The sequence below is a fragment of the Carcharhinus amblyrhynchos genome, chromosome 9 (genome assembly GCF_965287045.1).
Source record: "Carcharhinus amblyrhynchos chromosome 9, sCarAmb.v2.hapA, whole genome shotgun sequence".
NCBI classification, from domain to species: domain Eukaryota; kingdom Metazoa; phylum Chordata; class Chondrichthyes; order Carcharhiniformes; family Carcharhinidae; genus Carcharhinus; species Carcharhinus amblyrhynchos.
In genome coordinates, this window is record NC_137332.1 from 49477781 (window position 1) to 49500090 (window position 22310).

The window sequence follows — 22310 nt, forward strand, 5'->3', positions numbered from 1 at the left end:
CTGTCGCACTTTAACCTGGTGTTGTGAGACTTCTTACAGCATCTGTGGACAGAGAGATAGATGATCTTCCATCAGAATTCTACTCTCTCTCTCTCTCTACAGGTGCTGTCAGCCCTGCTGAGATTTTCCAGTAATTGAATGGTTTTGAACTTTATTGGGAAGTTGCCTTTGGCCACACTATGCATGAAGCAAAGCCCTTCCCGGAAGTGTCCGAGCTGCTGGGATTGGGTCTGCACCGCACGTCGCTCAGCTGAGTGATGTCAGCACGCTGGGGGGAGGACGCAGGCTGGCAGCCTTCATGAAACACAAAGAAATCCCACCACACCAGTTTAAAGTCCAAACAGGCTTGTTTGGACTTTAAACTGGTGTTGTGGGATTTTTTTTTTGTGTTTCACCTCAGTCCAACGCCCGGCATCTCTACGTCATGAGCCCCCATGAAGACATCTTGTAGCTCCGGCAACGTCACTGTCACCATGTTGGAGATCCGGCAACGTCACCATGTTGTGGTTAAAGGGAGGCGAGAGGGGAGCGAGGCGGCAGCTGGAGATGCTGCTGATGTTAGAGGAGCCGGAGCCGGAGCCGGGGAGGCGGACATGTCGGCCGAGACGCTGACTGTTTTCCTCAAGTTGTGCGCGGCGGTTTTCTACGGAGTCAGCTCCTTTTTTATCGTGGTTGTGAATAAGAGCATCCTGACCAGCTACAGGTGAAAGGCAGGCGCCAGCGATGGGGAGAGGAAAACCGTTAGGAGCAGACAACACCCCCACCAAACTGAACCCAAACCCCCTAACCTCTTTCCCCCCATCCCCAACCTAATCCCCACCCCGAGCGTCCCATTGATCTAGGGGCACCTCACTTCTTCCTTCCTCACCTCGGGTGTCTCTCCACCCCCGCCCCATCAAATCCGCCCCGTCCACACCCCCATCAAATCCGCCCCCCCCCCCGTCCACACCCCCATCAGATCCCTCCCCCCCCCCGTCCACACCCCCATCAGATCCCTCCCCCCCCCCCCCCGCCGTCCACACCCCCATCAGATCCCTCCCCCCCCCGTCCACACCCCCATCAGATCCCTCCCCCCCCCATCCACACCCCCATCAGATCCCTCCCCCCCCCCCCCCGTCCACACCCCCATCAGATCCCTCCCCCCCCCCGTCCACACCCCCATCAGATCCCTCCCCCCCCCCGTCCACACCCCCATCAGATCCCTCCCCCCCATCCACACCCCCATCAGATCCCTCCCCCCCCGTCCACACCCCCATCAGATCCCTCCCCTCCCCCCGTCCACACCCCCATCAGATCCCTCCCCCCCCCCCGTCCACACCCCCATCAGATCCCTCCCCCCCCCCGTCCACACCCCCATCAGATCCCTCCCCCCCCCCGTCCACACCCCCATCAGATCCCTCCCCCCCCCGTCCACACCCCCATCAGATCCCTCCCCCCCCCCGTCCACACCCCCATCAGATCCCTCCCCCCCCCCGTCCACACCCCCATCAGATCCCTCCCCCCCCCGTCCACACCCCCATCAGATCCCTCCCCCCCCGTCCACACCCCCATCAGATCCCTCCCCTCCCCCCCGTCCACACCCCCGTCAGATCCCTCCCCCCCCCGTCCACACCCCCATCAGATCCCTCCCGCCCCCGTCCGCACCCCCATCAGATCCCTCCCCCCCCGTCCACATCCCCATCAGATCCCTCCCCCCCCCGTCCCCATCAGATCCCTCCCCCCCGTTCACACCCCCATCAGATCCCTCCCCCCCCGTCCACATCCCCATCAGATCCCTCCCCCCGTCCCCATCAGATCCCTCCCCCCCCCCCGTCCACATCCCCATCAAATCCCTCCCCCCCCGTCCACATCCCCATCAAATCCCTCCCCCCCCGTCCACATCCCCATCAGATCCCTTCCCCCCGTCCACACCCCCATCAAGTCCCTGCCCCCCTGTCCACACCCCCCTATCAAATCCCTCCCCCCCGCCGCGTCCACACACCCCCATCAAATCCCTCCCCCCCCCCCCGTCCACACCCCCCCCCCCGTCCACACCCCCCCCCCCCCCATCAAATCCCTCCCCCCCCCCCCCCCCCTGTCCACACACCCCCATCAAATCCCTCCCTCCCCCCCCCCCGGTCCACACCCCCATCAAATCCCGTCCCCCCCCCCGCCCCCGTCCACACCCCCATCAAATCCCGTATTCCCCCCCCATCGAATCTGCCCTATCCCCCCGACCCCCTCCCATCAAATCCCCCGTTCCCCCCCCAATCAAATTCCCCCTGTCTCCCCAAACCACATCCCCCACCGTCCCTCCCTCCCCCCGTTCCCCATGCTGTCAAATTTGAGCTCTGCTTTTCTAACTATTTTTAATTCGCAATAAAACAGTTTTAACTTTTTGTCAGCATCACTTTCTGTATTGGAGTACTGTGGGGTTTTTTCAGGAGAGAAACCGAAGGTGGTTTGGCAAATGTTCATGTTCTCCACTTAATCGGTTTGCGAATTGTGGGAAGAGGCACAAAGTACATGATGTCCCTTAATTCTCTCTTGTCCTGACTTGTATACACTGTATGGAACTACTCCTTAATGTCAATGCAATTACATTTGCAGATTTCCATCAATATTATTTGTGGGCATTGGTCAGGTAAAGTTACTTTCAAATTTACATTCTGCATGTCAAAGTTAATTTTCATTTTAAGTCAACAAATAAAAAGTAACGTGACCCATTTTTAAAACCATTTCTTTCACATGTAGATGTTGGCAACAGTGACCTTGCTGTGGGTGGGTAAGGCATGCAGGGTGGTGAAGTTTCCCGGCCTTGACTACAGCATACCTCGAAAGGCAAGTCCAATGTTTTTATTTTCAGGCAGGCATCAGATCAAGCCCAAGATCAGATGCAATGCCTTTTCTTGTCAGCTTGGATCTTGTCGCTTTTGTGATGATCATGAATGGTATTCAATTTGAATTGGTTTTTGAACAAGTAAGGAGATGAGTTAAGAACTTGCCCTGTCCACTTTGCACATGTGCTTTGTGACTTTAAGAAAGGAATAAAAATGTAAAAATTCTTATAAACAGCCCTTTTACATTAAAATGATAGCATTGATAATGATTTTGCATGGTATTAACAGAAGTAGACATGGTGATGTGCACTTTTGATTGCATTGTTTTTGTGAACATGAAACTATTATTATGAAGATTAGTTTATTTCTTGGTGGCAGCAGAGGTAGTGGAGGCATTGGTTATAATATTCCAAAATTCCCTGGACTTTGGAAATGTTTCAATGGATTGGAAAAAGGCTAATGTATTGCTCCGTTTAAAAAGGAAGGCAGAAAGTTGGAACTGTAGACCAGTTAGTTTGTCCTTGGGGAAACTGGGAAACTGTTGGAATCCATTACTAATGAAGTATAACAGGAAAATCAAAATTCAGTCCATCAGAACCAGCATGGTTTTGACTAATTTGCTGATGGCCTTTGAAGATGTAACAAGCACGGTGGATAATGGGGGTCCTGTAGATATAGTGTATCTGGACTTCTGGAAGGCATTTGATCAGATGACACCCAAAAGGTTGATAAACAAGATAAGATCCCATAGGTTTGGCTAACCAACAGGAAGCAGAGAATGGGGATAAATGTTTTATTTTCTGGTTGGCAAGCTTTAATTAGTGGTGTGCCACAGGGTTTGGCCCTCGGGGACCCCAACTATTTAAAATCCGTATTCGTAATTTGGATACAGGGCTGTAAGGTATGATAGCCAAATTTGCATATGACACTAAAATAGGTGGGAAAGCAAGTTGCAATGAGGAAATAAATCTACAAATTAATATGAATAGGTTAGGTGAGTGGGCCAAAGTTTGGTAGATGGAATTTAGCATGGATAAATGTGAGGTTATCTGTTTTGGACAGTGGAATAAAGAGGCAACTTATTATTTAAGTGAAGAGAAACTTCAAAATGCTTTGGTGGAGAGGGATCTGGGTGTCCTCGTGCACAAATTGCAGAAAGTTAGCATGTGGGTGCTGCAGATAATGAGGAAGGTAAATGGAATTTTGTCATTAATTTCTAATGGAATAAAATATAAAAGCAGGGAAATGCTGTTGCAATTGTATAGGGCATTGGTGAGACTGCATCTGGAATAGAGTGCATGGTTTTGGTGCTTTTACTTGAGATGGGACATAAATGTTTTAAGGCCTTTCAGAGAACATAAGAACATAAGAAATAGGAGCAGGAGTAGGCCAACTAGCCCTTCGAGCCTGCCCCGCCATTCAATAAGATCATGGCTGATCTGTCGTGGCTCAGTTCCACATTCCTGCCCTCACTAGATTGATTCCAGGGATGAAGGACTTGTCTTATGATAGAGTGAGTAGTTTAGGCTTATACTTGCTGCAGTTTAGATTTAATCAAGGTGAGTAAGATGCTCAAAGGGGATTGACAGAGTAGAAGTAGAGCAGATGTTTTCCTTTGTTGGATGTTCCAGAACGATTGGCCATATTTTTAGGCTAAGGGGTGGCAGATTTAAAACAGCAATGAGGAGGAATTACTTCACTGAAAGGGTTGTGAATCTGTGAAATTCTCTATCCCAGAGTGCAGTGGACGCTAGAAGACTAAACAAATTTAGGGAGGGGATAGATAGGTTTTTAGTGGGATGAACGGTTATGGGAAATGGCAGTAAGTGGAAATGATGCTGAGATGCATTCAGCCATGTTCCTGTTGAATGGCAGAGCAGGCTCGATGGGCTGAATTGTTTCCTTCTGCTCCTCCGTTCTGATGTTTAATCAGAATTAAAATTGAAGTCTCCCTTTAAGTCTCCCCATATTGTATATTTTCAGATTATGGTGTCTTAAATGCTGTTTTAATCCTGTATTGGATATTACAGTATTTTGTACATGATTTGACATTTACAGCAGGGCTACACAACGATGCTTTTGTAGTTATTTCCTGAGTTCATATTGGATGATCTGAGTTTTGTTTGAACTATCTCTAGGTTGTTCTTGAATTAAACGTTGACCATTTTGCCTTTTAAAAAGTGCAGAAATGTTTTCAAGATATTAGCAGATATACAAGACCCAACATTCTTTACTACTTTTTAGATGGGTGAAGGTAGTTTGATGTTTTAAATTGCACCCTCATCCTTCCAGTTGGTGATACTTTATAGCAGACTTGAGATTATGAATTCCTCTGGATTGAATTGATATATCACTAACTTTATTCAGCATTTGTTGTAATTATTGTAAAATTGTCTTTTTTCATTTTTGGCTTGAAAAAGCAGTTGGATGGGCAATATAAAGACTCCTTTTGATTCACTTGCTGAGTGATGTGATACTGAAATACTTAAATCAGGAATGTCAGTTTTGGTTTCTGGCTTGTGACAATGAGAGTGCAGCAAGTGACCTGAGCTCCTCTGGACAAGGAGTGGAGGAGAAAAAACAGCGTTTCTACTTCTGGTCCTTATTGTGTAATCTCTTTCAAAAGAAAATTGCATGAGGGCAAGATCTATTTTAGCTGTAATACCTACACCAAAAGATAAAGGAAGACCAAGAGATAAACACTAATCTCTCCCTCAATGTCAGCAAAACGAAGGAGATTGTTATCGATTTCGGGAAGCGTAAAGGAGATATGCCCCTGTCTACACCAGTGGGGACGAAGTAGAAAGGGACGAGAGCTTCAAGTTTTTAGGTGTTGGCCGGCAGTATGGTTAAGAGAGCCCACCAAAGCCTCTACTTTCTCAGAAGACTAAGGACATTTGGCATGTCAGCTATAACTCTCATCAACCTTTACAGATGCACCTTAGAAAGCATTCTTTCCAGTTGTATCACAGCTTGGTATGGCTCCTGCTCTGCCCAAGACTGCGAGAAACTACAAAAGGTTATGAATGTAGCCCAATCCATTACGCAAACCAGCCTCTCCTCCATTGATTCTGTCTACACTTCCTGCTAGCTCAGCAAAGCAGCCAACATAATTAAGGTCCACACACATCCTGGACATTCTCTCTTTCACCTTCTTTCTTCTGGAAAAAGATACAGAAGTGCGAGGTCACGTAACAACCGACTCGAGAACAGCTTCTTCCCTGCTGCTGTCAGACTTTTGAATGAACTTACCTTGCATTAAGTTGGTGTTCCTCTACACCCTACCAATGACAATAACACTTTGTTCTGCACTCTCTCGCTTCCTTCTCTATGAATGGTATATTTTGCCTGTATAGCATACAAGAAACAATAGTTTTCACTGTTAATACATGTGACAATAGATCAAATCAAAGAACCTAACGTACAGTGCGTGTAGCAGATTTCTCATGAGTGACAATGTTCAGTGCTTATGAACAGCAAATACTTTAAGAAGATTTAAAGTATTGGGCAACAATATTGGTGGCCTAATTCTGCTTGTATTTCTTGTGGTCTTGTGAACTAGTTGTAGCTAAAGGATACACACGCACATTTCATTGAGTACAATATACAATGGAAATTGCTCTTTTTTTTAAGTTGGATGTAATCTACAATTTACTGCTATTTTATATTTTTATAATGCAGATGAGGGCTTCATACTACATGAGTTATTTTTGTCTTCCCATTTATATGCTATATCCCATGGTAATAGAATTTAGAGTACTTTCCTAAGTGAAAAAGAACTTGGTCCTTTGCCTATCTTCCCCAAAATTACCCTGCTGACAGGGTTGAAAATGTTAGTCAAAATCATGATTGCTATTCTGTTACTGCAATCATTGTGCATGTTAATTGATGGAATTCATTTGATGCTTTTCCCCACAACCTGAAAGATTTTCCTCTTCAGATAATTACCAATTACTTTTTGAAAGCCAGGATAGAAATCATAGGTTTTTGCATTCTATGTCTTTGCCACTTGTTAAGCAGGATAAAACCTTTTTGTCCTCATATAGCCATTGCCTCTTTTGCCAGGCTGATGCTCTTGAATTCTCAGTCCTTGTATCAATGGGAAATGTATCTCTCTCTATCCAGACTCCTCATGAATTTAAATACCTTATCCAAGGAGAACAGCCTCAACTTCTCCAATCTAGCATCCTTGTGAATCTTTTTCACATCCTCTCTAATGTCTTCACATCCTTCCTAAAGTATGATGTCCAGAACTGATTTGATTTATTATTGTCACATGTATTAGTATACATGAAATATACTGTTTCTTGCGTGCTATACGTACAAAACATAGCATACATAGAGAAGGAAAGAGAGGGTGCAGAATGTAGTGTTACTTTACATAGGGTGTCGAGAAAGATCAACTAATGAATGATAGGTGCAGTCAAAAGTCTGGTGGCAGCAGGGAAGAAGCTGTTCTCAAGTTGGTTGATACGTGACATCAGACTTCTGTATCTTTTTCCCAATGGAAGAAGGTGGAAGAGAGTATGTCCAGAGTGCATGGGATCCTCGATTATGCTGGCTTTTGATAATGAAGCTCTCGACCGTTTCCACTTCATCCCCATTGATATAAACAGGGCATGTCCTCCACTACACTTCCTGAAGTCGATGACTATCTCCTTTTGTTTTGTCATCAGTTCCCCAGATTGCCCCTCTCTCTCCTATATTCTGTCTCATCATTATTTGAGATCTGACCCACTATGGTGGTGTCATCAGCAAACTTGAAAATCAAGTTGGAGGGGAATTTGGCCACACAGTTGTAGGTGTATAGTAAGGGGCTGACGACACAGCCTTGTGGGGCACCGGTGTTGAAGATGGTCGTGGAGGAGGTGTTCCTGCCTATTCTTACTGATTGCAGCCTATGGGTTAGGAAGTCGCAAGAGGAGCCGAGCCCCAGTACATGGAGCTTACAGAGAGGTTTTGTAGGAATAATAATGTTGAAGGCTGAGCTGTAGTCAATAAATAGGTGTCTGACATAGGTGACTTTGTTAGCCAGGTGTTCCAGGGTTCAGTGTAGAACCAGGGAGATGCTGTCTGCTGTGGACCTGTTGCGGTGATAGGCAAACTGTAGTGGATCCAGGCAATCTGTGAGGCCAGAATTAATTTGTACATAACTAATCTTTTGAAGCACTTTATAATGATGGATGCAGAACTGGTTGCAGTACTCCATTTGAAATTGAATTAGTTTTGAGTTTATAATAATTTCTTGCTTTTGTATTCTATGCCCCTATTTTGAAAGTACAAGATCCCATTTGATTAACCACTTTCAACCTACTCTGCCACCTTCAGTGATTTGTGCTCATGTCCAGGCTGCTGTGACCCCTTTAGAACTCTACCCATCATTTTGTAGAATCATTGAATCCTACTGTGCAGAAGGAGGCCATTTGGCCCATCAAGTGCACACATATCACAGCCCTACCCAGACCTCTATCCCCATAAGTCTATGCATTTACCCTAGCTAGCCGCACCCCCCCCCCCCACCCCACCCACTAAGGGGCAATCTAGCAGGCTAGTTCACCTAAGCGCACATGTTTGGACTGTGATATGAAACCAGAGCACCCAGAAGAAATCCATGCAGACAGTGATCCATGCTGAGAATTGAACTGGGTCCCTAGCGCTGAGAGGCAGCAGTGCAAACTACTGTGCCACCATACTCCTCTATATTGTATGCTTCTCTCCAATCTTCCTGCCAAAATGAATTACTTCACTGCATTAAATTTCAAGAACTGGTCTGCCTGTTATTCCAACCTGTTTGTCTTTTCAGATTTTTACAGTATTCTTCTTGCATTTCAAAACACTTCCAAGTTTTATCATCTTTTTTGAAATTGTGCCCATTAAACCAAAGTCTGGGTCAATTTGTGTGTATATCCAAAACACTGACACCTGAAGAACCCCATCTTCCTCTGGTCCTAAAAACAATTCTGCACTACTGTTTCTTGTTAGTCTGCCAATTTTTTTAATCCATCTTGCTATTGTCCCTTTTATTTAATGAGCTCTAACTTTACTGTTATGTGGCACTTCATCAAATGCCTTTTAGAAATCAATGTGCTCATGGTCTGCACTCATCAAAAAACTCAATTTAAAAAACAAAAATCATTTACTGGGTGTTGGTGTTGTTGACTAGGCCAGTATTTATTACCTATCTCTAGTTGCCATTCAGAAAGTGGCGGTGAGCTGCCATCTTGAACTGCTCCAGGCCCTGAGGCATAGGTATGCCCACAGTGCTCAAAGAGGGAATTCCAGGATTTTGTCCCAGTGATGGTGAAAGAATGGCAATTTATTTCCAAGCTCAGTGGTGAGTGACTTGGAGAGGTTTCCCAGGTATCTGCTACTCTTGTCATTTGCACTGGTAGTAGTTGTTGGTTTGGAAGGTGCTATCTAAAGAACCTTGGTGAGTTCCTGAGTGCATCTTGCAGATGTACGCATGGCTTCCATGTTCACTGGTGATGATGAATGCTACCCCTTCCACGAACAATCAAGAGGGCTGCTTTGCCCTGGATGGTGTCGAGCTTCTTGAGTGTGGTTGGAGCTGCACTCATCCAGGCAAGTGGAGAGTATTCCGTCACATTCTTGACAAACCTTGTAGATGGTGGATAGGTGTTCAGGAGTCAGGAGGTGAGTTACGCACCACAGGATTCTTACCCTTTGAGCTGCTCTGTTTTTATTTGGCAAGTTCAGTTCAGTTTCTGGTCAGTGGTAACCCCCAGGATGTCGATAGTGGGATAGTGACTTGATAGATGTTGATAGTTATATGCCCTGTTGATGAACAGAACTCTCACTCACCTGGTGAAGGGGCAGTGCTCTGAAAGCTAGTGGCTTGTGCTACCAAATAAACCTGTTGGACTTTAACCTGGTGTTGTGAGTCTTCTTATGATATTGGGGGATGCAGCCAATGGTAATTTGCCCTCTCTTAATTAACCTGCATTTGCCTGAATGACTATTAATTTTCTCTCAATTTATTATTTCTAAAAGTTTCACTTGCTAATTAAACAATAGCAGAGTCCAATGGTGGTAGGACTGGAGGGTCTTAATGACATTACTGTTACTAGAGAGGAGGTGCTCGACAGACTGGAGGGACTGATTGTGGACAAGTCGCCAGGACCGGATGGAATGCATCCGAGGGTTCTGAAAGAAATGGCGGAGGTGATAGTGGATGCTTTGGTGGTTATTTTCCAGACGTCGCTGGATTCCGGGGAAGTGCCGGAAGATTGGAAAGTGGCTTATGTTACGCCGTTGTTTAAGAAGGGTGCCAGGCAAAAGGCAGGGAATTATAGGCCGGTTAGTTTAACGTCTGTTGTAGGTAAAATGTTAGAATCCGTCATCAAGGAGGAAATAGCGAGGCATCTTGAGAGGAATTGCTTGATAGAGCAGACGCAGCACGGTTTCATTAAGGGGAAGTCGTGTCTGACAAATTTACTGGAGTTCTATGAGGATGTGTCTAGGGCGGTGGATAGGTCTTTCTGGATTTTCAGAAGGCGTTTGACAAGGTACCTCACAGGAGGTTATTGCAGAAGGTCAGGGGACATGGAGTTGGGGGTAGGGTGTTAGCGTGGATAGAGGATTGGTTGTCAAATAGGAGGCAGAGAGTGGGGGTCAATGGGTGTTATTCGGATTGGTGGATGGTGACTAGTGGAGTGCCCCAGGGGTCGGTGCTGGGGCCTCAGCTATTTACCATTTATATAGATGATCTGGAGGAGGGAACCGAGTGTAGGGTGTCGAAATTTGCTGACGACACCAAGATTGGAGGAATGGCAAATTGTGCAGAGGGTGGTGAGAGTCTACAGAAGGATCTAGATAGGCTGGGCGAACGGGCCAGGAAATGGCAAATGGAATTTAATGTTGGCAAGTGCGAGGTGGTCCACTTTGGTAGGAATAATGGTAGGAAGGATTATTACTTACGTGGCGAAAAACTGCAGCAGGTGACGGTGCAGAGGGACCTTGGGGTCCTTGTGCATGAGTTGCAAAAACCCAGCTTGCAGGTGCAGCAGGTAGTCAGGAAGGCGAATGGGATGCTGGCCTTCATAGCGAGGGGGATTGAATATAAAAGTAGGGAGGTCTTGCTGCGGCTATATAGGGCATTGGTGAGGCCGCAGCTGGAGTACTGTGTGCAGTTTTGGGCGCCGTACTTACGCAAGGATATTTTGGCCTTGGAGGGAGTGCAGAGGAGGTTTACTAGGCTGATGCTGGAGTTGAGGGGGTTGAGCTATGAGGAGAGGCTGAATCAACTAGGCTTGTACTTGTTAAAAGTTTAGAAGAATGAGGGGAGATCTCATTGAGACGTATAAGATGATGAATGGGATGGATAGGACAGAGGTGGAGAGACTCTTCCCGCTCAGAAAGGATAATAGGACTAGGGGGCACAGCCTCAAGATAAAGGGGGGGCGGTTTAGAACGGAGTTGAGGGGGAGCTTCTTCACTCAAAGGGTGGTGAATCTCTGGAATTCTCTGCCCGTTGAAGTGGTGGAGGCTACCTCGCTAAATATTTTTAAGACGCGAGTTGATGGGTTTTTGATAAGAGAGGGGATTAAGGGTTATGGGGAGAGGGCAGGAATGTGGAACTGAGCCACGACAGATCAGTCATGATCTTATTGAGTGGCGGGGCAGGCTCGAAGGGCTAGATGGCCTACTCCTGCTCCTATTTCTTATGTTCTTATGTACTCAAGCTCAGCATGTCTGTGGAGAGAGAAAAACATAATTTGTGTGTTGAGTCTGTGTAAGTCATCAGAGGGAGAAATAGAGCCCAGCAATGTAACAGTATGACTCCCTAATGAACTGAAATAGATATTATGCCATTCTCTTGTATCCATCTCTAATCTTTCTGAAGGTGGACTGCAAATAACTTAGTGTGACAAGGTCAGACATGCTTATCTGCTTCATTTATAAATAGCACAGTCAATGTAAATTCTACTTAACTTCATTCAATATTCCTTAGCAATGGGGAAATCTGATGCTCCTTCTAAGTTTAAGTTGTTTTGGTCATTACGTTTTTCCTGAATAGAATGTAACTGGCTTCTTTGCATTTTACATTCCAGCTCCTGACTTCCAGACTATATGTTGTCATCTCTTGTTTTCAAACAAAAAACCTTGCTATTTGAAAGTGATGTGTTTTCAGTCTTTGTTTCGACTCCTCTTTTTCTCTCAACACATCGCTCTAAATTCCTCTCTTTAAATAAATTTTCAAACCCATATTTGTGGTAATCTCACAATCTTGTCATCTCCCATGACCTCTACTCCCATTGTCTTTGTCACAGATCAATACACCCTTTGACCACACACTTTATTTCTCTAATCAGCAAAATCCTCTTTCTTTCAATCCTTTTTCTCTTGTGTCCGCGCCTACGTTAATTCTTCACTCCCTCACCCAAGTCACCTGCAGACACGTTTCCTAAACTCTGATTGCCTGGCATTTGGCCCTCCATTTATCATAATCTTTGTGTTTAATCCTAACACCATGTTTTCAGTAACCCAGACCTTCACTGCCTCCTATTCTGGTGCTTTCCCACCTTTGCTCTCATGTGCATACCTGCACATATGAAGGTACTTAGCACATAACTGGATTGTCATCCAGCCTCAGATCTGGTTGGTCAAATGCCATCCTGCCCCTTTCTATCCAAAACTACTGCATCACTATAGGATTCTTCTAAACAGCAAATATCACTCCAGCTACTTTTCTTCAGCACCAACTTTTCCCCTAAATATCTATTCTACCCACTCCACCATCACCTCCGACAAATGTGAGGACCGCAAGGACTTTTTTGTTAACAAAATTGAGGTAATCTGTTCAGCTGCTTCCCTTTGTCATTAGCCACAGGTTCCATAGAAAATTACAGCTCAGGAAAAGGCCTTTTGGCCCTTCATGTCTGTGCCGAACCATTTTTTTTGCCTAATCCCACGGACCTGCACTTGGACCATATCCCTCCGCACCCCTCTCATCCATGAACCCATCCAAGTTTTTCATAAATGTTAAAAGTGACTCCACATTTACCACTTTATCCGGCAGCTCATTCCACACTCCCACCACTCTCTGCGTGAAGAATCCCCCCTAATATTCCCTTTAAACTTTTCTCCTTTCACCCTTAACCCATGCCCTCTGGTTTTTTCTCTCCTCTAGCCTCAGTGGAAAAAGCCTGCTTGCATTCATTCTATCTATACCCATCAAAACCTTGTACGCCTGTATCAAATCTCCCCACGTTCTTCCTCGCTCCAGGGAATAAAGTCCTAACCTATTCAATCTCTCTCTGTAACTCAGCTTCTGGAGTCCTGGCAACATCCTTGTGAACCTTCTCTGCTCTCTTTCAACCTTAGTTGCATCCTTCCTATAACTAGGTGACCAAAACTGTACACAATACTCTAAATTCGGCCTCACCAATGCCTTATACAACCTTACCATAACACTCCAACTTTTATACACGATACTCCAATTTATAAAGGCCAATGTACCAAAGTACCACTTGTCCTAATTCTGAACTAATCTTTGTATGGTTTCCTCCAATTCCTTGTGCCCTCTCTGAGCTCATCTTGACTTTAGTGCTGATGGGGAGCATTTAAACAAGAATGGACCAGAACAGGGAGAGACAAAAGAGGGAAACAAAGATAAAAATGGAAGGCAAAGGAAACCAGTGCTAGCAGCAAATAGGGCCATTGTAAAAATGTTAAAAAGACAAACCTAAAGGCACTGTTTCTGAATGCATGAAGCATTTGCCATAAGGTACGCAATTAAAACATAAATTGATATAAATGGGTAAGATATAATTGCGATTAGAGGCAAGACAGGGAAATGAATATCCAAGAGTATTGCTCAGTAATTAGGTAGAAATGTAGGGGTAGTAGGGTGGCATTAATAGTTAAGAAATCAGTGCAATAGTGAGAGAGGATATTAGCATAGAAAACCTCGATGTAGAATCATGATAGGTGGAGCTAAGAACCAACAAGTGGCACAAAACATTAGTGAAGTTAAGTGAGCAAAATACTGCGGATGCTGGAATCCAAAACAAGAACTAAGAATGCTGGAAAAACACATTAGCTCTGGCAGCATTTGTAGGGAGAGAAAGCAGCTAGCATTTTGAGTCCATTTTACTCCTCTTCAGAACATGAGTGGGAGTGGTCCATAGGTCTCCAAACAGTATTGGTAAGGTAGAGCATGGCATTAAACAGGTGATTAGAGATACTTGTAACAAGTGTGTTACAGTATTCATGAATAAATTTAACCTACATATAGATTGGGTAAACTACAATTAACAATAATGCTGTGGTTGATGAATTCCTGAAATGTGTACGAAATGGATTTTTAGACCAGTATGTTGAGGAATCATCTAGAGAACGTGATTTGATATAACGAAATGAGAAGGGGTTAATTAATCCTATTATGCAATAGAATGCTTTATTAGGATGGAAAGTGAAGAAGTCCGATCTGAAACTAGGATCCTAAATCTAAACAAATGTAACTACAAAGGTATGAAGTGGGAATTAGCTAAGATAGATTGGGGAACTTCATTAAAAATCATGACAATGGATATGCAGTGGCTAATATTTAAAGGATGAATGCATGCATTGCAACAGTTGTACAACCCTTTCTGGTGCAAAAACATAAGAAAAGCAGTTCAACTATGACTAACAAAATAGATTGAGGATAAATTAGATCCAATGAGGAGTCATGTAAGATTGCTAGAAAAGGTAGCAAGCCTGAGGATTAAGAGTAGTTCTCAATTCAGCAGAAGAGAACCCAGAGATGGATTAAGGGGGAAAATATGAGAGTAAACTTGCAAGGAACATAAAAACGGACTGTTAAAGCTTCTGAAGTATGTAAAGAGAAAAAGTTCCTTACATTCTGAATTGGAGAATTGAGAACAGGGAAATGGCAGAACAGTTAAATAGCCACTAGTTCTGCCTTCATGGAGGAAGACAAACTTTCCAGAAATGCTAGGGAATTCAGGGTCTAGTGAGAAAGAAGAATTGAAGGAAAATAGTAATATTTAAAACAAAGTGCAGAAATATTAAAGATGATAAATCCCCAGGGCCCGAATATTTGCAGGGTACTGAAAGCGGTGGCCATGGAATAATGGATGCTTTGGTTGTCATCTTCCAACATTCTGTGATTCTAGAACAGTCCTAGCAGACTGAAGGGTGGCAAATGCTATTTAAAACAGGAGGGAGAAAATAGAATCACAGTCTGGTTTAGCCTAACATTAGTAGTACAAAGAACAAAACAGCATAGGAACAGGCCCTTTAGTCCACCGTGCCTGCATGAAGCCTCTAGGCAGTTAATATCCCTCTATTCCCTGCCTAAAAGAACAAAGAACAATACTAGGGAACATGCTGGAGTCTACTGTAGAAGTTGTTAAAACAGGACATTTAGAAAATGTCTGTGGTATAATGAAAAGGAAATCTTTGACGAACCCTACTGGAGTTTTCTGAGGATGTAACTAGTAGAATAAATTAAGCTCAAACACTGGATGTGATTCATTTACATTTTCAGAAAACTTTTGATGAAGTCCCACATAAGAGATTAGTATGCAAAATTAAAGCACATGGGATTGCGAGTAATGTATTGGCATGGATTGAGAATTAGTTAGCAGACAGGAAACAAAGTAAGAATAAGTGAGTCTTTTTTAAGTGGCAGGTGGTGACTAACGGGATCCTGCAGGTCACAGTGCTTGGGCTCCAGCTATTCACAATATACATCAGTGATTTGGATGAGGACACCAAATGTAGTATTTGCATGTTTGCTGATGACACAAAACAAGGTGAGATTAAGAGGCTTCAAGGTGACTTAGTCAAGTTGAGTCTGGGCAAAAACATGGCTGATGCAGTACAATGTGGATACATTTGGAGCTGTCCGTGTCACATGGAGAAACAGAATGGCAGAATAATATTTAAATTGTGATAGCTTGGAAAATGTCAACATAGAAAAAGACTTGGTTGTCCTTGTACACCAGTCACTGAAAGCAAGCATACAGGTGCAGCAAGCAGTTAGGAAGACATATATGATCAGCATCCTCTCCCTCTGTGTTTGCTGCACTCCCCACTCCCCTCTCTCCCCATACAAATTTCATACTCCTGACACTGATTCCATCCCCCTTCCTCCTGTTGTCACAGGTGGGCGTAGACTGATTTCAATCTTGATCTGAGATACTGACCTCCATATTCTCCAACAAATTACTTCCTCTATTGTCTGCCTCAGCCCTTAAAATCCTAGAGCATTTGTTAACATAAAACATGTTACGTTTTAAAACAAACGTACTTGTGTGTTTTAAAGTTGTCTTGTCCAGCCTCCCTGCTCCACACTTTGTAGATTTCAGTTATTCTAAATTCTGCTGCCAGTATCCTGTTACCTAAACCAATGCTGCTTGCACTTCATGTTGGCTGTCAATTCCCCAGTGCGTCGTTTTATGTATTACACAGTGTGATGAACTCTTTTGCCGTTCTTCAGCACTATTTGAAGAAGGACAGAGATGTTCCTCTGACATCTAGGCCAACATTTGTCTGTCAACCATCATTCCTAAGATAAATTATCTGGACGTTCTCTCATTACTGTTTGTGGAACTTTTGTGTGTGCACATTAGCTGCTCATTTTCTACATTACAACAGTGACATGCTTTGGAATGTTATGAGGTTGTGAAAGATTTTACAAGTTTCTCTTCCTGTTATCCTTCAACTACAATGAATGAATGAATATAGGAGATTCAAGTTTAAGTGAAGCTGTGTATATGTTGGATAAACAGTTAAATTCGATCTTTTTTTTATATAAGTGCCATCTCTTTTGCCCCATCATTTGACTTGTGACATTTAGTAAGTAATGACTGCAATAAACACTTTTAAAGGCCCTGAGTTATGACAAATTTTAAATATGATTTCAGGTAGATTACAATGTTTGATTATAGCATTACATGCTTTGAGGCTGCAATGATCTGTGACTTCTCCACGTTTTTTTTATATCTGTGAAATGGGCTCTGCAGCATACTTTTGTTAATGTTGACAATTATTTACTTTTTTTTAGGTGTTTCCACTACCTCTTTTATACCTGGGGAACCAACTTACAGGATTGCTTGGCACCAAGAAGCTGAAGTATGTATTAATCAATTTTGAGAGGGTTGAGGAAAATGTTTTTGTTTCAACAGTGACTTTTTCTAACTTAGTTTAACCTTCTTTTTCCAGCCTACCAATGTTTACAGTCCTAAGGAGATTTTCAATTCTGTTTACAATGATAGCGGAAGGGTTGTTACTCAAGTAAGTATCAACAAAGTCCTAGTTTCTTTACGTAATATTCATTTCTATTTGTTGTGACATCCATAAAGTAAACTATAGATAGGGCAAATGTTTTGTCATGAGAAACTTGTGGAATTGCTGAGCAGTTATAAGCCCAGCAAGGGCTGTATGCATCCTCTATATCACAGCTGGTCATGCTCTGCGTAAACCATTTTAGGCAATTGATAAGAGCAAGCAGCCAGTTTATCTCTATTTCAATTAAAAGAATTGTGAATATTATTAAAAGAATATATCTCCCACTTCACCCCACTGGCTTTTGAGGCAGATTCCTACATGATTTTTATTTAAATGCAGTATTACAGAAAATAATAGGTGCAAAATATTGTACAATACTGTTGTGACAACCCCTTAATGCTTATTTATAATTTCCTGGATTTAAGAAAGACAGTGAAAAGTCTGACAACACCAGGTTTTAGTCCAACCTATTTATTTGATAATATACTCACAAGCTTTCGGGTTAGTCCCTTCGTCAGCTGCATTGTTAAGAGAACGCTGTTTCCTACGAGACTCATTACCAAACTTCATGGCCTGGGCCACGGCCCTTCCCTCTGCAACTGGATCCTAGACTTCCTAAACCACAGACTGCAGTCAGTAAGGATAGGTAACGACATCTCCTTCATGATCATCTCAGCACTGGTGCTCTGCAAGGCTGTGTCCTCAGCCTCGTAGTACGCCTTTGGCTGTATGGCCAAATTCCCCTCCAACTCAACTTTCAAGTTTGCTGATGACACCACCGTTGTGGGTCGGAGCTCAAACGGTGACAGGACCCAATACAGGAAAGAGAGGAGAGTCTGCTGAACTGGTGTGATGACAATAATCTCTCCCTCAACGTCAACAAAATGAAGGGGATAGTCATCGATTTCAGGAAACGTAGTGGAGGGCACGTTCGTGTCTACATCAATGGGTCCAAAGTGGAAATGGTCAAGAGCTTTGAGTTTTTAGGTGTTCAGATCACCAAAACCTGTCCTCGTTCCTCCATGCAGGCACTATAGTTAAAAAAGCCCACCAACATCTCTGCTTTCTCAGCAGACTAAGGAAATTTGGTATGTCCACAAGAACTCTTGCCAATTTCTACAGATGCACCATAGAAAGCACTCTTTCCAGATATATCACAGCTTGGTAGGGATCCTGCTCTGTCCAAAACTGCAAGAAACTACAAAGGGTTGTGAATGAAACCCTATTCATCACTCAAACTAACCTCCCATCCATTGATACTGCCTACACTTCTCCCTGCCTCAGAAAATCAAGGACCCAACAAACCCCAGACATACTCTCTTCCACGGGAAAAAGATACAAAAGTCTGAGTTCACATACCAACCAACTCAAAAACAATTTCTTTCCTGCTGCCACCAGACTTTTGAGTGGACCTATGTCACATTAAGTTGATCTTGCTCTACACCCTATGACTGTAACTCTACACTGTCTCCTTTCCCTCCCTATCTGTGGTATGCTTTGTATGTTTAGCATGCAAGAAACAATATTTTTCACTATATATAGTAATTCATTTGACAATAAATCAAATCAAAACTGTTTCTTATGCGCCTGTTGACTGGGTAGAACATATTACTGGACCAGTGCTGGTGTAATATTCTCTGGGCAAGCATGCACTCTATGGGCTGAGTGGCCTAATTCTGCTCCTGTGTCTTATTGCATTGATCATATTCGGAGCTTACTTCCACCTTGAGTTGAAGTTGAAATTCTGCAAATACTTAGGAACTTCGCACTTTTTCTTCTGAAGTATGAATGATAGTGTCACATTGTCTTTATACAGTGCTTGCTCGTTTTCTTGTCATTGATATGTACTGTATAGGCAGGAATCCAATTCTGTTATTGTGATTTGTGCAATTTGTAGCCAAAAATTATAGTTTTATATTCATTTCAAGGCAGGGGTGTCTGAGGTGCTGTTCATTGTTTAATTCTGACTATGAACTCTTGTTGTTCCAGTTTTTGAAGCTGTGGTCCATTATTTCCTTAGCGCATTTGTCTGCTGTCTCCTAGCTAGTAACATTAGGAGCTAGTTGAGGATGGTTTGGTTCACTTGGCTGGACAGCTGGTTCATGATACAGAGTGAAGTGCATATTCCTGTATTGGTGTAGGTTATTCATAAAGGTCCACCTTCTTAACTTTTCCCCTTGCCTGAGATATGGTGATCCTTTGGCTAAGTCACCTCCAGTCAGGTCTCCCCCCTCAAACAGCCTATGGTCAGCTAGGACAATGGCTCTGCTAAAAATTTGAAATTAACTTAGCACATGTGGGATAGGAGTGGTATATTGTATCCCATTTTGTCACACTTTGTCAAATGCTTTTCCACTCTGCTGCACACTGCCAGTTTGCAGTATTTTCTTTCAAAGGATTTGAGAATCAATTTATCACAGGGACTTCTTCAACATAATATCTGCCTGCTTGATTTGAAGAAGGTAGTGCTCTGATGTTGGAGGTGGTAGATGTTTGCTCTCTTCACCTTCCCCAAGCAGCTCCAGAAGCTGCTTGACTGGTAATTCCTGGGTCACTAGTCTTTTCCTGGTTAGTGGATAATTGTGATGAGTTGGTTTCCAGCATTTATGGAAATAACCCAGCACCATTAACTAGTATTGCAGCAATGGTCTTGACAACTACCTTGCTTAAACCTACATTTATCATATCCTCCTCTCCTGGAGCTTTTTTTTTATGCTCTTTAACCCAACCAAAATTCAGTGGCAGTAATTACCTGAACCAAGGTGTTCATTTTACTTTTGATGTATTATCTTTACCGTTGGTATATTATCTTCATTATTTAACAATAACTTTGGTGGAGTGTTTGGACCAGTTTTCTTTTTTGGTTAGTTATAATGGTCTACTTTTTCCCTTTTACTATTGAGTTCCTAGTGATTTTGATTTTTTGATTCTTTTAAAATCCCTTCCTGAGATTGTTCTATTATCTAGCCCAGAATATACAAAGTTGACAACATAGAACATAGAACGTTACAGCGCAGAACAGGCCCTTCGGCCCACGATGTTGCGCCGACCAATTAAAAAAGCAATGACCCTCTAACCTAAACCAATCCCTTTCCATCCATAAACCTATCCATGGATCTCTTAAACGCCCCCAAACTAGGCGCATCTACAACTGCAGCAGGCAGGGGGTTCCAATCCCTCACCACCCTCTGGGTAAAGAACCTACCTCTGACATCGGTCCTATATCTACCGCCCCTTAATTTAAAGCTATGCCCCCTCGTGCTAGCTTTCTCCATCCGAGGAAAAAGGCTATCACTGTCCACCCTATCTAAACCTCTAATCATCTTATATGTTTCAGTAAGGTCCCCTCTTATCCGCCTTCTTTCTAACGAAAACAACCCCAAATCCCTCAGTCTCTCCTCATAGGACCTCCCCTCCATACCAGGCAACATCCTGGTAAACCTCCTCTGCACCCTCTCCAATGCCTCCACATCCTTCCTATAATGTGGGGACCAGAACTGCACACAATACTCCAAGTGCGGACGCACCAGAGTTTTGTACAGTTGCAACATGACGTTGCGGCTCCTAAATTCAATCCCCCTACCAATAAACGCCAAGACGCCGTATGCCTTCCTAACTACCTTATCTACTTGATTCCCAACCTTCAGGGATCTATGTACACATACACCTAGATTCCTCTGTTCATCAACATTATTCAGAGTCCTACCGTTAGCCCTATACTCTACACATCTGTTATTCCTGCCAAAGTGAATTACCTCACACTTTTCCGCATTAAACTCCATCTGCCACCTCTCGGCTTAGCTCTGCAACTTATCCAAGTCTCTCTGTAAACTATGACACCCCTCATCACTATCTACCACTCCTCCGACTTTGGTGTCATCAGCACATTTACTGATCCACCCAACTATACCCTCATCCAGATCATTTATAAAAATTACAAACAGCAGTGGCCCCAAAACAGATCCCTGAGGCACACCACTTGTAACCGAACTCCATGACGCATACTTTCCATCAACCACCACCCTCTATCTCCTATCTGCTAGCCAATTCCTGATCCAATTAACTAAATCACCCCCAATCCCATACATCTGCATTTTCTGCAGAAGCCTTCCATGGTGAACCTTATCAAACAACAAGGTGCACACAAGCTGACACTGCATGGTATAGTAGCTGGAGTCTGTTGTTGCCTTAGGGATTTGATGCCAGAGTTACTTGAGATCGCACATTTATTTAGCTTTGCTGCAGAAAATATTCCCTAACTAGTCTATCCAGACCATTCATAATCATCAATATTGAATATCTCAATCGAATCTCCTCTCAACCTTTTCTTCTCCAAGGGGAACAGTTCCAATCTATCTACATAACTGAAGTTCCACATCCCTAGAACTATTCTCATGAAACCTTTCTGCACGCCCACTAATACCTTTGCTCTCTTCCTAAAGTGTGGTGTCCAGAACTGGACTCGGTTCTCTATAGCCTGGACCAGTCACTTATGCAGTTTTAACACGACTTTCATTAGTTGTGCTTTAATGTAGGCCTTTCTGAATTTTTTTAAACAAATTAGTCCAATAGTGTATTTGGATAGCATACTAAGATTGCTACTTTGTTTAGGGCATCAGTCAGTAATTTAGTGGCTAGCTGTTGGTCCTTTTTAAGATTTTCACGTGGATGGCTAATTTTTGTTGCTTTAGTCTGAGTACAGATTTTGTAATCGGAGGAACAAGAGAAGGCCATTCAGCCCTCGAGTCTGTTCTGCATTCACCTAAGGTCATGTCTTACCTATACCTTATTTTCATCTAGCTGCCTTGGTTTTATAACCCTTTAATAGCCTTGCCTAAGATAAATATATTAATCTCCTTTTGGAAATTTTCAATTTCAATTTTGAGGATAGAGTTCCAGGTAACCACTCCCTTTTGTGTGAAAAAGTGCTTTTTGATGACACCACTTCGAATGGCCTTGCTGTGTATAGAACGTTGCAGCACAGTACAGGCCCTTCGGCCCTCAATGTTGTGCCGAGCTACATCCAACCCCAAGATCAAGCTACCCCCTCCCTATCATTCTGGTGTGCTCCAAAAGCCTATCCAATAACCGCTTGAAAGTTCCTAAAGTGTCCGACTCCACTATCACAGTAGGCAGTCTATCCCATACCCCAACCATTCTCTGAGTAAAGAATCTACCTCAGACATCCCTCCTGTATCTCCCACCATGAACCTTATAGTTATGCCCCCTAGT

The 22310-nt window shown here is 43.5% G+C and overlaps 1 protein-coding gene across 1 annotated transcript in view; it reads left to right on the forward strand.

Annotated features, from left to right (window-relative positions):
• The first annotated feature begins 385 nt into the window (after window positions 1-385).
• The window catches only part of slc35d1a (solute carrier family 35 member D1a), a 55260-nt gene continuing 33335 nt past the window's right edge, over window positions 386-22310 (forward strand). The window contains exons 1-5 of the mRNA XM_080195581.1: window positions 386-703; window positions 2590-2623; window positions 2734-2820; window positions 16855-16922; window positions 17013-17084. Of these exons, the coding sequence (XP_080051707.1) occupies window positions 435-703; window positions 2590-2623; window positions 2734-2820; window positions 16855-16922; window positions 17013-17084 (530 nt within the window). The 5' untranslated portion in view covers window positions 386-434. The remainder of the gene's footprint in view (window positions 704-2589; window positions 2624-2733; window positions 2821-16854; window positions 16923-17012; window positions 17085-22310) is intronic.